At 34.8% G+C, this 18,804-nt stretch overlaps 3 protein-coding genes across 4 annotated transcripts; 2 read left to right on the top strand and 1 right to left on the bottom strand.

Moving 5' to 3' along the window:
* Window positions 1-3,715: 3,715 nt before the first annotated feature.
* On the top strand, window positions 3,716-5,748 carry LOC116013971 (proteasome subunit beta type-1-like). Its single transcript, XM_031253942.1, is given in 5 exon segments — window positions 3,716-3,762; window positions 3,843-3,950; window positions 4,082-4,163; window positions 5,263-5,574; window positions 5,674-5,748. Coding segments are annotated over 5 exon segments (624 nt in total).
* LOC116013969 (transcription factor bHLH110-like) lies at window positions 5,227-8,378 on the bottom strand. Its single transcript, XM_031253941.1, has 7 exons — window positions 8,073-8,378; window positions 7,178-7,658; window positions 6,806-6,907; window positions 6,607-6,672; window positions 6,384-6,449; window positions 6,144-6,209; window positions 5,227-6,016 (listed from the first exon to the last, which is right to left on the bottom strand). Exons 1-7 carry the CDS (start codon window positions 8,174-8,176, stop codon window positions 5,879-5,881), a joined length of 1,023 nt encoding a protein of 340 aa, XP_031109801.1. The 5' UTR covers window positions 8,177-8,378; the 3' UTR covers window positions 5,227-5,878.
* Window positions 8,379-15,560: 7,182 nt separating this feature from the next.
* On the top strand, window positions 15,561-18,066 carry LOC116014474 (mitogen-activated protein kinase 7-like). Of its 2 annotated transcripts, none has more exons than XM_031254535.1 (3): window positions 15,561-16,198; window positions 16,419-16,845; window positions 17,063-17,752. In XM_031254535.1, exons 2-3 carry the CDS (start codon window positions 16,423-16,425, stop codon window positions 17,750-17,752), a joined length of 1,113 nt encoding a protein of 370 aa, XP_031110395.1. In that variant the 5' UTR covers window positions 15,561-16,198; window positions 16,419-16,422. The 2 variants fall into 2 exon arrangements, with proteins under 2 accessions (XP_031110395.1, XP_031110394.1); XM_031254534.1 differs by having other exon boundaries at window positions 15,564-16,198; window positions 16,416-16,845; window positions 17,063-18,066.
* The last annotated feature ends 738 nt before the right edge of the window (window positions 18,067-18,804 follow it).

Raw genomic sequence — 18,804 nt, 5'->3', positions numbered from 1 at the left:
AAGTGACCACAAGGCGTTTTTGTCAACACATGATAGGGATGATATGATGATCAACATACTCGAAATAATTAATCGCCAAAAGAAAAAAAAAAAAAAAAGAAAAAAAAAGAGCAAAACAGAACCACGTCGTTCATCATGTTACCAATCAAACGCCATTGCTAAACTTGGTTTTCTGCAAACTGCTACTGCAGTAACGATGTGGGAGTGGACACAATTGTGACTGTCTAAAGCCGAATTTGGTTAGGCCCAGTGGGGCACTATAAGTAGCTGGCCGGAAATTATGGCATAGTCCACTTGATTATATCTCGACGAACACAAACGGACAAGGCGATATTCATTCGTGGAGAAAACTTTTGGATCAGACATAAGTACTCCTATATATCTTTTTTTTTTTAATGGTCCGCATCAGCGAAATTCTCTCGCCGTCAGGACCCACATCTCATTCCAACAAAATAGCATAGTGATGTCTCAAATCACCTATTAAGTAAAAATAAATACATTACAGACTCACATTGACTCAATAAAATTGTGAATTGATAAATTTCAATCATTTATTAGGTGAGAAAATTAATGTTTGGTATTTAAAATTTACCTAAAAACCAATCAAACTGAGCATGCGGGTTTTATTTCTTTTTTCTTGGAACACTACTAGTCACCTTATTGACCATCTAACAGCTTATGTTGTCTTTTCATCGTCATCAGATGGTCCACTTCTGGCTTCTCAAAACTTGTGAATCTCAGATATACATGCGAGCTTAGTTATGGTTCTAATATTGGCCCCTACAAGTTTATTAGTATAGTTTTTGGTTATTGATCAAACATGTCACGAGTGAGATTAGATTATGCAACGAATTCGATAAAATGGTGTCTTCTGGTATGTTATGTCTGGTTTTTCTCTCAGAACTCTATATGCGAGGTATGTGTATAGTGTAACTTCTAGAGGGTGATGTACATGATTTGATATGTTTGCTTTAGTGATGAGTTTGATTGCAAATTATATCATGGCTGGACCAAGGTACATTTTGCAAGCAATTTATATTATAGACCATGGTATACATAACATTAGGATTCTGGGTATAGAATTTGATTTTTTTTTATTTTTTTTTTTGAGAATTTGATAATATAAGTCACAAAAAATCATAAAACAAGACATACTCATGTTATATATTTATTTATTTATTAAATTTGATTTAGATACATAATTTGTGTACATAAGCACAACATTTCACAACACGACCCAGAAATTCATAACATAAAAGACAATTACTAACTTGTTTCAGGTACATGATTTAATAACATAATACACAAAAATTCATGGTATAAGGATTTCATTTTACATGAGACTTTGATTCAAAACAATATTCAAATTATGTAACTGCAATTAACATATTATATTTTTTATTTAACAGATTATATGTGTGTAAGAAAAAGTATAGACACATAGTTCACCCTGAGCCAATCATTATACTATGGACCATGGTTCACCTAGTAAGGTGTACATGATAAGTGCTAATTTTTACTACTTTTGTGTGCACATTTGACTTCAAAGTCATATGATTTTATGTTAAGTAGAGCTAATTATGTGCTTATTTGATTCATTTGTGCCATTTAGGTTATTTGGACGGATCGATTGTAAGATTTGAAATCATATTGCCACAAAGGTGTGTTTTAGGAGTCTTGGGATGATAAAAAAGTGAAAAAGAGTGCATGTGTCAAAAGTATCATGGGTAAACCAAATGAACAAAGAAAATGAAGAAATATGCATTTTGAAGTCAAAATCAAGGTAGTGTTGATAGTCATGACCGTGACCAGGCCATCAGCATGACAAAATTATGTCTTGGTAGTTGAATGTCCAAATCAAGTTATTCAAACGGCATTCGAAAGATAATTCAAAGAGCTACAACTTCTATGAAGACCACAAAGTCTAATTCGAGCGTCTACAAAGTGAAAATTACTTAGAAATCATAATTATTTCGCAGAGTAAATGGTCCCAATCAACCTCCCGTCCAGGATGTTTGGAATCTGCAACCTGCTTCTTGTGATCACGTTCAACCTCCTGGCCATGACTGTAACGCATCCAACATTTGCAGATTTGGTTGTTTTGGCACAATTTGGGGGTATAAATATGCCTAGGCGGTTATTTTCAAATAGCTTTTCATTTTTTGCTTCTCTCTGGGTTTCTCTTGTGAGAAAACCTGTCAAAACACTTTTCATTTGTAATCAATCTAAAATTGTTGATGATTTGAAGATCAATTCAATCATCTACAATTGTAATTTCCAGATTTCATCTTTCCTATTTCTTCATCAAAGCTAAGTCTTTCTTGTTTCCTTTTGCATTTTCTTTCTTTCCATTGTTCTTGTTATGTCTTCCATTCCAATTAATGCTTTTATTTAAATTCTAAACATGAGTAGTTAATTAGGTTCATTTAGGGATGTGGATTATGCTCTTTTGCTATAGATGCTGTGGGACTTGAATAGTTGAATTGCAATCTCAGATATTGCAATGACTCCACGATGATTTTAGTTGTGAGTTACGTTTGGTAATTTATATTGGCTTTTGTATGATTGTGGCTAGGTTATACAAGAGGTAATTGGATAAAGTTTTGCTCCGATAAGAATAGAGCAACACCTTACTCCATAGCCACGCCTCTCACTATTGTAACTCCGATCCGTTTGAGAAAAATGGATTTAGAAGGTGACATAAACACTAAATGTTTGATGAATTGTTTCGATTTGTTTAAATTGTCATGAAAATGAGGCTACAAACTAATTGAGAGTCCAATGTCTATGAGAGTGACATTGACTTTTAGTAGCGTCTCCTTAATCCCATTGTTAAAGTATTACACGATCTTTATCCTAGGAACACTATAACATATATACAAAAGTTGTTTGGTACATTGTATTAAATGGTTGAGATGACCCGGCCCAAAAATTAGTTATTAGTCCAAACTAATGCGTAATGGGCTTTTAAAATGGGCCTTGTGTTATGGCTATTTAAGTTGGTCTGAAGGCCCACGTTCCTTACATCCAATTGTTATATCGTGCACCACGGTGCACATAGCAGTGTGCACCCTGGTCCAAAACGACGTCGTTTCGATATTAATGGGCACGGGCGCGGATGACTCCAGGGAATTCATTATCTATAATACACATAATCATTATCTAGAATACACAGAACGTTTGCCCAGAATACACAGAATATTGACACAAAATACACAGAATTCATCCTCCTAACATTCAAATGCACAACACATCACAACCTGTGTTAATAACATCAATACATAGAATATTGACACAAAATACACAGAACTCATCATTCTAAACATTTGAATGCACAAACACATCACAACATGTGTTACTAACATGAATACACAGAACGGTTGCCTAGAATACAGAAAACGGTTGCCTAGAATACGCAGAATGATTGCCTAGAATATAATATTAACATAAATACACAAACTGGTCGAAACGAAAAACGTGATTTCTAAAAAAAAAAAGGACGGTTAGTTTACAATGCGCAAAACGACGTCGTTTACGTACGTGGTGAACATTGCACCGTCGTGCATGATATAATTTGCCGCTTACATCCAGGAGACCCGACTTGGGGAAGACGAAACTCTGTTCTATTCTTTCTTGAGTTTCTTCTTTCCTTCGGTTTTCAGTATTGTACTGCAAGTCTGCAAATCTCTATCTCTCTCTCTGTGATCATATCACCATGACGAAACAGCAAGCACAGTGGGATCCTTATGAAAACAATGGCGGGTAAGCATTGGCTTTTTTTCATCTGTTCTAGCTGCGTTAGCTTTTTGCTTCTTTTTCCATTTTTTTTTTTTTGTTGGCAGGACCTGCGTTGCCGTAGCTGGTGCAGATTACTGCGTGGTCGCAGCCGACACTCGGATGTCCACTGGCTACAACATTCTTACTCGCGATTACTCCAAAATTGTCAGGCTGTAAGCTTCCCTCTCTCTTTGTTCTTCTCTTGTTCTGTTTTGGCACATTGAAAAATATGAAGGAATTTGTGTTTTAGTTAGTCATAGTTTTCATTCATTCTCCATCTATATATATATACAAACTTGTGCAGAGCGGATACATGTGTGATGGCATCCTCAGGGTTTCAGGCTGATGTGAGAGCTTTGCAAAAGCTTTTAGCATCCAGGCATTTGGTAACTTGCTCTGACATTTTCATTTCTCAAAATCACAATTTCAGCTCTCCAATTCCATGAGTTACACTTTGTCCAGGGTTTTATATTTGCCTCTTTTTGGGTTGTTTGTCACTATATATTTTTTGTTTGTCTCTATATATTTTGAAAAGCGAAAATTGCATTTTTAGTCCATCAATTCTTACTTGCAAGCGATTTTAGTTCCTAAGGGTTTTGTGTTGTAATATATACCCCTAATTTATTTTTATTAAAAATTGCATTTTTAACACGGAAGACAAAATTATTGAACACTATTACAATTTTACTTAATACAGGGGTATTTTAGTACTTTTTAATGTTTTTTTTAATTATACTATTACAATTTTACTTAATACAGGGATATTTCATTTGTAAAATAAAAAACTTGATTTTAATAGGTTTGGAAGATATGGACGATGTATCACAATTGAAGAGTAAAAATTTAGAGAATAAGGTTGTCAATTCTCTATTTTGCACATGATGAACTATCAAAACTAAAAAAGTTATAAAGAATATGATAATAAGATTTAAAAATAATCATATACTAAGTAAAATTTTAATAGAGTTTAATAGTTTTGTAGCTCCATGTGTTAATACTGTAACTTTTTTGAAGAGTTAGGGGTAGGTGTATATTGCAACCATAAACAATTAGGGGTTAAATCGACTAGCAAAGAACAATTATAGGACTAAAAATTCATTTTCCCTTTTGAAAGAGTAAATACCATTTTTTGTCCCACTACTATTAGTGCAGTGACAGTTTTGATCCACAAGTTTAATGACAGAAAAATGTTATTCGATGACACTATTGATAAGATAACCAAAGGGCCTAGCGTACTTGATGGACGAAAACAACTTTAAAATTTTGAGATTCCAGAATGTTTGAGTCGAACTGGTAATTGGTATGATCAAAATTGGAATCAAAATGATAGCCATCGAATGACATTTGTGAGTCATTTAACTTGTGGATTAAATTGGTCATAGGCATAGGGCCAGAATTGGTATTTAGTTTACTCTAATTTGAGAGTTGACTCATTTAATTGCTAGAGGATTGAAATAATATGATCCATTTGTTCTTGAAAACTAGATTTATCAACATCAGCACAATAAACAGATGAGCTGCCCTGCAATGGCTCAGTTCCTTGCAAACACCTTATACTACACGCGATTTTTCCCCTACTACTCTTTCAATGTTGTCAGTGGCCTTGATGATGAAGGTAAGACATTACATTCTTCAAAGGACCACAAGGAGATAAAACCTGCTAACTTGTAACATTGTGGTTGCTAAGTCTACTAACTTGATTGGGATTGCCTCTTCTTCAGTTGTACTTTAAGTGAAGAAGCTATTGATTTGGTGAAAACATGCTTTGCATCAGCCACAGAAAGAGATATTTACACTGTAAGTTCCTTTCATATTTGAGTTTTGTCGCGTGCTTTCTCCATTAATGCAGTGTTTGTTTCTGTTTTTCTTGACCTGTATTGTGTCTGTGAACTGCAGGGCGATATGGTGGAGATAGTCATATTGAATCATGACGGTGTTCGACTCGAAGAAATGGAGCTTAGGAAAGACTGATCATCATGCAGGAGATGTTTTCTCTGCACATGAAGTTCCTCCATCTTCAAACTAGTAAATTTTTTATTTTCAACAGAGTAATGCATATTTATAAATACAATTAAATTAAGTTGTCCAGATCCATGGCTAATTAGTTGTGTGTGGCCATATATATTCCTTGGCAAGAAGTGATGTACGATGTAAGAGATAATGGTACAAGACATAATCCTCTACTTTTCAGATCCAATGTTGTCTTGCCTTCTTCATTCTTCATGTTCGGTGCCTGTACCTAAACATTTTAAGTAACGTTTTAACAAACTCTGTATATATTAATTTAACTTTAATGTTCTAATTACATATATATATATATATATATATATATATATATATATATATATTCTGCTTATAATACTCACTCGGCTTGTCCGGTGAGGGTGGTGGCTGCCAGCTCCAGATGATTTCATGTACGGCAAGCTCAATGCCTGCAACAAATATATATTATGCATATGATCGAACAATTAATTGAAGCATGCTCTGATACCAAATTGAAATATGTGTTTCATTTGAACAAAAAGTCTAAGCTGATATATAATTGGATGGATGGTATATTTCTGGTAGGATACGAAGCACGTGAGAAAAACAGATAGAGAGTGTACCTGGATCTGGTCATGAAGGAACTGGATGTAGCCAATGGCTTCTGTCAGCACGGAGGCTGTATCTGTCTGCATGTTCCCCATTAAAATATAAAATTAAAAAAAAAAAAAAAAAAAAAAAAAAAAAAAAAAAAAAAAAGAAGTTTGAATAATAATCAGTGATGGGTATGGCGTGCTCTGTTTGTGTCTGTAGTGGAAAGTGATATTAGCATTAAAAATAGTATACCTTGCCAAAAGGTGCCACTAATCTGTGTAGAGCTGCTATCCTGTCTCCAAGTTTTTCTTTCCTCACCTGCTTATTAATCATTTAATTACAACCACATATATATTGTAATATTATTCTATGCAAAATGTTGCATTTCGGAGCTGAGGTTTGGTTTTCTTTAATTTAATGTTGGAAAATATATGCATGTGATGAAGATTACCTTGAGCACTGGACATGAAGATCGTTGTGATCCGGTTCGTGGCTTCTTAGGTTGTTGATGAGATTCCATTGCCGCCCCCGATACCCTCTTTGCGTTTGAAACCTGCAAATTGAAGTGTAATTACAGTTTAATTAATACTGAGTTCGGTTGGTTTTTTATTGATAAATTGTCATAAAAATACAGAATTGAGTCTGACAGTTGTTGGGAATTACACTTAATATGGTGTTAATTTATTATGATTTATTTCTCTATTATTCTATCAGATTAAGTTATAGAAATTTGGGGTTAGAGAATTTCTCTTTTTGTGAACAAGTATAATATGACTATCATTCAAGAAAAATCAAAGTAGTAGTTTGATTGATGAGAACATACTTTGTTGGAACTGCTGGATGGGCTATGAATTGGTTCATGAATGTTAGCGAAGCCGAAATACGAGGTAGTGTTGTCGCCGGGAAACTCTGTGTAGGCGGCGGAGATTGAAGAAAGCAGTGAAGGCGGCGGAGAATTATTAGAAGAATTCATATTTGCAAACCTAGGCGCAGGAATTGGAATTTGGCGGCCGGCCCCCGGTGCTCCGAGAAAAATATTGTGGTTTAGGTCAAAGGAGTTATGTTGCTCGCGTTTGACGACATAGTCCGAGTTGACCGGGATGATATTGCAGTGCGACGAGGACGACATGCTTATTCCTGTCTGCTCGGAGTAGTAGTTTTCATGTTGCGGTACTACATTGGTGGTCGGTTGATGATAGTACTGCTGCTGTATTGCTGCCGGAATTGCATCCGCCGACGACGGCGACAACACAGGAAACATTAATCCATCCAAATGTCGCTTATAGTACTCATCATCTTCATCGCTGCATACATATCAACCATCACAATCAAAATGCATCACATATTAGTAGCTCTGATCTCCAAACCCTAAATTAAAACTAAACGATATGATTACGTTGATGATGAGCTAGCTAACTTATTCATCATCTTGAACTCAACACCTGCTCAAGGTTGTATTACTATATACTACAACATCCAGTTAAACCCACTAATCCAATCTGCAGTTATGCCTTATCTACAGCTAACACAATTCGCTAACCCGTTATATATGCCTTATCTGCAACTAACACAATTCGCTAACCTGTTACGTTATATATGCCTTATTTGCAGCTAACACAATTTGCTAACGACTAACCACTAATTGTCAAATAAGGCCATAATCGAGAAGACATCTTCCTATACTAAGCTATATGAATGCTAGAGAGAGAGGTTCTTACATGGATACGCTTGGATTCCAGTCAAGTAGGGACGACAGTCCATAGCCAAAACACTGTTCTTGAAGCTGATGATGATGATGATGATAAAGATTTGAAGACTCCATATATACGGACTGACGATGATAGATAGATATATATATATATATATATATATATATATTTGGGAAATTGTGATCACTGCAACTGGTGGCTCTTGTTGGAGAAAGCTACCTTTTATGTGTATATATATACTGGAAATTAAATGAGGCCAAAATATACTTGCTGAGGTCTGAAATATAGCAGCAGTACATGGCCTCAGCTAGCTCCTTACATCTATATTAAGTAGCTTTCTAAGCTAGCTAGCTTTGCTTGTTCTTTTATGCCAATTTTAAACTATATGGTACTGAAAGATAAAGAGAGAAGGTGTGGAACCGGCCACACTTACCTCTCACACGTCCTTGTACTTCCATTCATTCATCACTATAACTTTGTCGGTCTACTTAAACCCACCCCACACCCGAGGATGCTAAACCGGTTATGCCTTATAAAGAATGTTTATACTTGCATATATAGCAGTAAATATTATACCTATACTTGTGTAGTACTAGCCAGCACTCTTATTAAATACGAGTTACCTGGGACCCGCTGGAACGGCAGAATGCTAAACTTAATTAGTTATACATAATAGTGAATGCATAATTATATTTTCTTATACTTGTATAATAGTTAACATTATGTTTTAAATCTACCTTAAATGACATAATGCTAAGCTAACTTGGTTATACCTAATAGCGAATATTGTAAGTGTTACATTTTAAATATAATCTATTTTAAATAATAAAATATTAGACTTGATTTTTTAAACCTATGTGAACCCATATATATACAACTTGGCTCCCATATATGTAGTAATAATTACTAGCAAGCCGTTTCAATGATGGATGTATAGAAAGTGAAGATGGAATTGAAGCAAAGACAAAAGGGGAGTATATATCTTATTGTGTAATGATGTGAAACTGATGTCATTAAAATTTCCATTTGGAGAAGATCATCACAATTTATATATTATTATATCCTTGTAGTGCTTTTTTTTTTGTTCATGTAATACGGAGTAATTCTTAGCCACAAGGATTTCTCCGACTTCTACTATATACTTTATTGATATTATAAACCTAGGGCTAATATATAGGATATGTATATAATGTATGTGAATCCGACATTAAAAAAAGGAAAAGAAACCCTAGCTAGCTATCTAGATACAATATATCAAAATATATATAATCTAGCTTGTGGTCTATTCCTATATATACATAATAATCCTATCGGACACATATACATATATAGCATTATAGCCCAACCATGAATATTGCATTGTAATATCATGGATCAGGGTCAAGGTGAATTTTGGTCCTAAACAATATTAAATTGTGTATTTTTAGTATTGGAATTGTGAACTTTTAGAATGTAAGTTGTGTTTCTAAGTCAAAACACATAACAGTTAAGGGAATTTGTGAATATAAGATTGTACTAAATTTTAAAAAGATTAAATTGTGTATTTTTAATATTGAAATTGACTTTAGTATTTGAAATGAATTTGTGAATACAAAACAAGGTAATCAATTACATATATGTTAACATTGTGTGTTTGTAGTATACAAATTGTGAATTTTTGAATGGCAAATTGTGAATATTTAGTATGTAAATTGTGTATCTATTTTGTTTTGAACCCGAGTCCACCGAATAATTTGCCTGAACATTGAATAATACGAGATATGTAGATCCAATTGAAATTTAATTGAATTAATCTCGTTTTACAAAATGTGCATAGTGTTACATGATTTGTTTTTTTTAAAAAAATATGTTATTTTTCTAACTATATATGCGATAAAATACAATTTCAAATTAAATATGTGTCTAGCTAATCTAAGATTTAAAATGAGGAAAAGATTGGAATTATAATTTGAATTAATCAATTTCTTTAAAAACTAATATTTAATGTGTTGTTTATGTAGAATTCTAAACATTGTTAATGAACTACTTGTTATTATTGTATTAGAAAATTGAGTCAAAATTATAAAACCCTTATAACACTCTTGATATTAAAAAGCTAGTCACTGAATCAACTGTTAATAAATGTTTATTTGATCATGATGAAACACAAGCACAAGCGCTTACTACTATGTCAAAAATTATAACTAGTAATAAATATGTTATTTTATTTTCTTATACTTGTGTAGTAGTGAACGTCACATTTTAATGACAAGATGTTAGACTCAATATTTCAAGCCCACGCCTTAACAATTAGAACATTAAATACTAATTCCATCTAAGGTTCTATTATGCCATTCTATTCTATCTATTAATAAAAGAAGTCGATTGAATAGGTAGAATATAATTTTCGTACCTAAAAGTTATGAGTTTGATCCTTACCACCACTCTCTCAGTCAAACCCATTATATAGAGTCTCTAGCGAATTTTTCCATCTCTCAATAAAAATAATAAAAATAAAAGAGGACAATTATTTTTATTTTTATTTTATTAATGAATGGTGGGAAAAGGCGTCAGCCCTAATTAGCACCATTAAAGCACTCGTGAGATGAAAAAGGGGAGGGAATATTAATGTTAGACGAAGGTTATGGGCAAGTTTGTCCCTATCTTTTGGCCTTATTCCAATTATTATCTTCTTTTTTTTTCCTTTTTAAAGCCATTCGGTTTTTTTTGTACTAATAATTGAACGAAACACAATAATATAACTCTGCATTCTGTCTCTCTGATACCAATATGCTTTCCAATAATACATAGGGAATATTATTTTAACCCTTCTATGGATGTACTATATATAGTCCTATGAATAATGTCAAAAAATGCATACAAAATTTTCACTCGACTAATAATTCATGACAAGTTTCATTGTTTCAGACCAAACATAGTATATCTAAATCCCAATTAAATTCAATTCCCACTTCCAAAAAAAAATCTCAAATTCTTAATTAACTCATTCCAAATTAATTATTAAAACGAAGAAGAAGAAGAAGAAGTGATTGGAGCATGGGATCATAGAGGTAATGAATTATTGATTTCACCGCTAAGATTAGGCTCTGATAAGGAATATTGTACTCCCCGAGTATCTCCCCCCGTACCGTATAAATGTTTGGTACCCGTGCGAGCTGCCGAGAAGGACCATTCCCAACCTTCGCCGACCAGCAACTTGACCTCCCTAATCTAAAATCGGTAGCCGAGCTAAATGGAAGATGTCGCAGCGCCTTGCCGCAGGAATAACCCTTCCGACCTTCTCAGGTCGGGATGACCTTCCCGAGCTGATCTTCTTTGATTCACGGACCTAGATATCTCAGTGGACAGACAGGTATCTTGTAACACGTGGCAGGGGAGGCGCCGTTCTTGAGCTTCCCTAGTGCATGTTCAACACGTGTCGGTCATGTTGGGCCTTCGGCATGCGTCCCATCCCCACCCCTATAAATATCGCATTTATGGCGACAAGGAGGGACTTTGGCTTTTCCACCTATCCATGGTCGATTTTTTGATTTGCGTGGCCCTGTGCTGGTAAATAAGTGAGACCCTATCAAAGTATAAATAAACTGTGAATTGAAGAAAAATTGCAAAGAGAAAAATGCAAAAAAAAAACCTAATTTTGGACCAATATAATCACACATACATATACCAACTATTAGGCCAGGGCTGGACTAGGGGCCTGTGCTGTTGCACATCTTGCACGCCCTAAAATCCGACCCTGCACCTACCCATTATCAGCTTGGGATCGTTTGACCAGCTGTTAAGACGCCGAGCTCACACACTTCTACGTATCCGTAGGAATCACCGTATTTACTACATCATGCTGGACAAATAATTTTACAGCGAAATTTTGAAGTCTAATTAATAAAAGGGAGTCAGGTTAATCAAGAACTAAATCTTTATTAGGACCATTGAAGTTAAGTTATATTTCGAAGTTGTGAATATCATCCAGAGAAATATCACGTCTGATCTAGACAAGAAGCCGCAACTCTATTACTCGTCAAATTGCAAGGAATGAAATTCTATCACAAACTTAGATTTCGAAGATCACTCATATTTTGAGGGAAGATGACAAAAATGTTGATTTTATGACAAATTTGGAGCTGACAACAGATGATTGAGAGACTATAGAGTTGTATCAACCTCCACTATTAATCTTCTCTTATTAGATGCAATTGAGACTTCAACTTAAAAGTTGAGGATGTAATACAGATTCACTCTGATCTGAGTAGTCATCTCGTTGCACCAAAAATAAAAAAATTTAAAAAAAAAAAAAAAAAAAAAAAACTTCAATTATTGGGATCTCCTGGAAATGTCCGAGATGTTAACTTTTTGTTTTTAAGGTTTATTTATTTTTGTCTTTAATTTGTCAATAAATAAACGTTTTTGTTTTTCTAAAAAGTGAAATATATTGATCAATCCCAGTCTGTCTAATCCACTTGGTGTTGTAGGCCGGAGGAAATGGAATCCAAGTTGGGCGCATTACGTTTATGGGGTTCGATCGACTTTTATAATACACATAAATGAAAACCTTTTTATATAATATAACAATATATATACATACACACATACGACATATATATGCAACAATAATGATTCGATCCCTTGAATAATGCAATTATCAAACTCATTAATTTGGGGATTGCTTTCTAGGCAGTATAGGTCAACCCATGCCGGCCAGCAGCCTGATATGGATACAGTACAGTGCCATGTTATGTACTAAGACACTACCCATGAATAACACATTATGAATACTAATCCATACGTTAATTACACCTGTATGTGTCTGAGTTGAATACCCAAGTTATATTGTTTGAGATTTTAATTGAGTTTTAGTTTTAATATTGATGGGTTTGGATATATTGAGGTATTGAATTTGACGAATAAATTGATACAAGAAGATTTGATGAGTTTGAAAATAATAATTGATATTGGAGTAATATACCATCTATAAGTATTTAAGTTGTAAATATTTAATCTGTTATTAGTTTTCTAGGTATTTTGTTATTTTCTTGTAACATAATTTTATCTTTTTGAATGAATATTTGGCTTAGAGTTAGTCGGTGGTGGAGTGTCAGCTTACCAACCACACCCAACCCATGGAATCTCATATCCTTGCTAGTTATGTACATGAATGATTTTAAAGGAATAAAGGATGGTATTAGTGTGATGTTGATTGTTTATCACTCCACAAAACGATAATTCTCACCGGTCCATCATGGCACATTTTTAGAGAAGGTTACAAACTTACCATATTACTTAATTGACTTTTTGAAACATTATACTATAATAATCCAACTTAAATCATACAAAGTTTGCTTAATTAACTCAAACAAGATTCATTTAAAACAAGCTAAGTTGTTTAATTAAATCAAAATTTATACGTTTCATTATCTATATTGGACTATTATATTATTGATAATGGCAAAAAGTATTAAGATAATTCCAACTAATATTCAAATTAAAATTTTAGATTTTTATTAATTTAATTGATTATTAGTTTTTTTTATTTGGAATAAGGTTCAAGTTGGCCATTGAACATAGCCGAAAAATGTAATTAGGTCACTGAACGGAAAAAAAAAAAAGTATAATTAAGCCACTGAACACACTAAATGTATGCAATTTCGCCTGATAGCAAGTCACCATTAATTCATTTCTTCCGATTAATTAAATTAATTTATTTTAAAATCATCTTAATAATTTTTTTTAAATACTGTCGGGGGTGGCCGCCGGCCAGGCCACCCCCTCCTTCGTCGACCTGTCTTCGTCGGAGATGGCATCTCCGGTTGGAGACGATGAGAAGCTCTTCGTACCAAGAGATCTATCTTCGTCTCCGGTCGGAGACGAAGACCCCCTGTCTTCATCTCCACCGGAGAAGAAGAAGGGAGAAGGGGGAAGGGGCTGGGGTGGCCTGTGGCGCCATCTCCGATGAAGACCCCCTGTCTTCGTCTCCCGTTGACGAAGGAGGGGGTGGCTTGCTCAGCGGCCACCCCTGCGTTTTTTTTTTTAAAGTTTTTTATTAAAAAAATTTATTAAAATAATTTTTAAATAAAAGTTAATATAATTATATTCATAAAAAATAGGTGACCACTTGCTATCAGGTGAAATTGCATACATTTGAGGTGTTTAGTGACCTAATTGTATTTTTTTTTCGGTTTAGTGGCCTAATTGCTTTCAGGTTATGTTTAGTGGTCAATTTAGACCTTATTCCAATTTTTTTATTGGGATATATATATATATATATATATATATATATATATGTTAACCTTAAATTGTAATTTGTAAATATAATTAGAAATTATATATTCAATATCGAAGCAATAATTAATAAATATATTCTTTCAATACTAAAACTTTCTTGGAGGTATTGAACAGTATTCACTCATGCTTTATAGTAATTTTAATTTATTTATATATAAAGAAAAAAAAGGATAAATATGAAACAAAAATTTTATAAATCTCAACTATCTGACACTTGCTCAACCAGCAAGAACAAGAGTATCAAATAATTTGTAAATTGAGTTGTTGGCCTTGGAGTTTTTCACTAATTCACAATCTAATTAGCATGCATTATATTCTAGCTTCTCGACATGGAGATGATAACAAGTAGGATATTTTTGAGTACTTGATCCCTTCAAGCTCTAATAAGCCATGTTTAGGTAGTAGTTAATTGATTCAGAACAACAAAAAATAATAGCCACCCTGAGATGGTTTACTGGAGAAGATGACCGTCGTGTAAATTAGAAGCACAATTTATTTGTATTAGAGTCGTTGATTTAATTTGACCAGTTCAAAGGCTTAGATTTTTCCTTACTTTCGCACTTGAGGCCTTCTTGCACCAGAGCCTAAGCATATATATATATATATATATATATATATGTATAATAATTTAAAAAGAAAGTGCCTAGAAAATGTCGGTGAGCTCCACAAATATTTTTTCAACTTATTCTCTATATATAATAATTTATGAAGATTTTTTTTAGAAAAAAAAATAAAGCATTTTTCCATTTGAAAAACAAGATTCACATGAATACATTTGCTTAGCTCAATAAACACGCCAATATATAATTCATGAAATTGTGATGGTATGTTTTTTGCTTTGAGAAAAAAATAATAATAATAATAATAATAATCGGGAAAACCGGACAAGTAAAGGAAAACGAAATAGAGGGAAAAAGTGGGGGTCCCACCTCCCCACCCACGCAGCCGCTTTGTGAATAGATCGCCGCCGGCCTATGCGCGCCTCTCCACGTGGCCTCGCCATTCCGTTAAGGCGCCGTCAGCCGTCGGCAACAGTATCCCATTACGGAATGTCTCATCTCTCTCCCCCCGCGAGGTTGATTATACACAACGCCAACCAATTAAACATCACGAATCTTCCCAAACCCAACAGCATATTCCTCAACTAATCAACAACAACAGATTAATTAACAAGCATCCTTAACAACGTAATTAAGCCGAGCCGTGATCTCTCTAATCTCGCCCACGGCTCCCACGTTACACCACTGTGCCCCAGCCCCACTCGGCTGCGCTGTCGGCTTCAAGATTCAAAGCTCATCCGAAAATCCCCTCCGCATTAAATTAAAACTAATTTTTTTTTTTGAAAACAAATTTTAGTAACAACCGAATTATAATCATAGCTTTAAGCTACTGTTCCATGCATGAATCAGCATACGACAGCAGATGAATAATTTGACGCAAATCGAACTGATTTTCCGGAGTGGTGAGAAAAACAGCCACTAGGTTGTCGTGTTCTTGGAGATCGATAATCTTTATCTTTCCAAAACCCAATTTCTTTCCTTTTTTTTTTTTTTTGGGTTGTCTCTTTCTGTTTCTATATCCACCCCCCCTTATGGCTGATGCATATGCATGTATAATGTATCTATGTATCACCGGAGAAATTTCCAATAAAATAGAAGAATTCCTGTGAGGGTTAAAGAATAAATCTGGGGTTTACTTGTTCAGAGACGAGAATCCTTTTGAGTGGATAAAGTCGCAGTCTTGGAGAAGTTGTGGAAGATTGAAGATAAAGGAAAGTGCACATTCGGGAATTAAAAAAATCTCGAGACTGAAAAAGGGAAAGAACAGAAGATCGCCCGAGATCGAATTGCCGGAAAGTAAGCATCGATTCCCCGCCCCTTTACTCTGTTATTTATCATTGTGAGCGAATAATTTTACTTCAATTTCGCAATCCCATCTTAATTAGGAGTAGGATTAGTTGATTATATATGGAGGCCAGGGAATTAGCTTAGGGTTATCTTACCTGTGAATTACGATTAGTTAATTAGTTGAATTGTTTCGTGATTGATTGGGGGAATTTGTGATGGAAAATAGCAGCGGAATGGCGACGGCGGCGGAGCCACCGAACGGAATTTGGGCGCCGGGGAAGCATTATTACAGAATGTGGCAAACAGTGTTTGAAGTGGATACAAAGTACATTCCGATCAAGCCCATAGGTAGAGGGGCATATGGGGTTGTGTGTTCGTCGGTGAACAGGGAGAGTAATGAGAAAGTGGCAATCAAGAAGATCAATGATGTGTTCTCCAATAGAATTGATGCCCTGAGGACTCTAAGGGAGTTGCAGCTTCTGCGCCACATTAGGCACGAGAATGTGATCGCTTTGAAGGACGTTATGATGCCGGTTCATAGGAGAAGTTTCAAGGATGTTTATTTGGTTTACGAGTTGATGGATACTGATCTGCATCATATCATCAAGTCGTCTCAGACGCTCTCCAATGATCACTGCAAATATTTTCTTTTCCAGGTACTATCTTCTACTTCGTTAACCTTTAATTTGTTGCCAATGTTGTTCCCATTACTTTTAGCGTTATACCTATGTTTATAGTGTTTAGTGTTCTTGATATATGAAGATTTTGTTTAGGGATAGTTGGCTGTAACTCGAGAATCTGTTCTATGAATCTTCTAATGCCTAAAATTAGTTGCTGATGTTTTCTTGTGTTTTTTATGTATTGTGAAATCAGCTGCTTCAAGGTTTGAACTATCTCCACTCGGCTAACATTCTGCACCGGGACTTGAAGCCAGGGAATCTCCTCGTGAATGCCAACTGCGAGCTGAAGATATGTGATTTTGGATTAGCTAGAACGACCCGGGACAATGGGCAGTTCATGACTGAATATGTAGTCACTCGATGGTATCGAGCACCAGAGCTACTTCTTTCGTCTGATAATTATGGAACCTCCATTGATGTGTGGTCTGTTGGATGCATATTTGGCGAGATTCTTGGCCGGAAACCCCTCTTTCAAGGCTCCGAGTGCCTCAACCAGCTTAAACTCATCATCAATGTTCTCGGTACCCAACCCGAAGCTGATCTCCGGTTTATAGACAACTCGAAGGCCAAGAAATTCATTCGATCCCTCCCATTCTCCCGAGGAATCCACTTCTCTTCTCTGTTCCCCCAGGCCGATCCTTTGGCATTAGACTTGTTGCAGCAGATGCTTGTTTTTGATCCATCAAAACGAATCACGGTTGCAGAAGCTCTCCATCACCCTTACCTGTCGGACCTTTACGATCCCCTTAATAGCCCGCCTGCTTGCTTTCCTCTAAATCTTGACATTGATGAGAGCATTGGAGAACCAGTGATTAGAGAGTTGATGCTGAGAGAGATGCTTTATTACCATCCCGAAGCTGCTTACGCAAACGCATTTTACTAATTTTTTTTAATTCAAGAAGATGAATAAGAAGAAGCCTGGATATATGAGGAGCAGAAGAGGATTCTCTTATCAATCTCAGCAATTTTAGGACTTTGAATGCATCATTGGATGATTCTGTTTGTCTTAGTGCTTGTTCTTGTGATTTTTTTTTAATCTATGCCTTGTGTTAACGGCACAATCGTAATGAGTTTCATTCTTAGTCAGTGAATGTCTGAGAACATATGCCATGTTCTGTTGTAATTCATAGTTTTTGTAATGACAGATCAATCTCTAACATGTTATTAATGAGTAATTTTTACTTCAGATTATGACCACATTGAAATGTACATGATTCAAGTTATTTGGTCTCGGTTCAGTAGCAGTTAGATTATAAATGGTTATTGGACCTTTGGACATTAAAACCGGAAAGTATTCACAATAAGGAATAATTTTGTCTCTCTTTTAAAGTGGCAAAACTCTCTTATGAGTTTAAGCAAGGATAACAATGGTGCGGGAGGGGGAGTGTACTCCTCATTTCAGTACCCGCAACCCCATCTCAGTCTCCATCTCATCCCTATCCCCATGAAGAATTTTCAAGGAATGAGGATCAATGTCCCCAGTCAAATTAGTAGTTTCTATATTTAAGTAAAAAATTTAAATATTAAAATTTTAATTTAAACACCAAATTCAAATATTAGTCTAGTACTAAGTCTTTAATTAAATACCAGTGATGGAATGGGGCGGAGAGGCATATCTAGGGGTGAGAAAAATACCGGACCGATTGAAAAACCAACAACAGAAAATCGAACCATCCTATATTTTGATTTCAATTATAAAGGTAAAAAATGGTTATTTCAGTTTTTCGATCAGTTATAATTGAAGATTAATCTAAAGAAAAAAAAAATCAACCTCATCACATTTACATTTTGCAAGTCCATGGTCTATCATATTAATTTTAACCACTTATTGGATTGCAAGGCATTTAATAACTATATAATGTATAAATATAGTTCATTTATATCTCACTAAACTATTATTGTACTTTGAAGACATTAATTTTAATTGATTATGAA

The sequence above is a fragment of the Ipomoea triloba genome, chromosome 3, assembly GCF_003576645.1.
Source record: "Ipomoea triloba cultivar NCNSP0323 chromosome 3, ASM357664v1".
NCBI lineage: Eukaryota > Viridiplantae > Streptophyta > Magnoliopsida > Solanales > Convolvulaceae > Ipomoea > Ipomoea triloba.
Note: the sequence above shows the minus strand (reverse complement) of the source record. Positions and strands in the feature narration are given on the sequence as shown.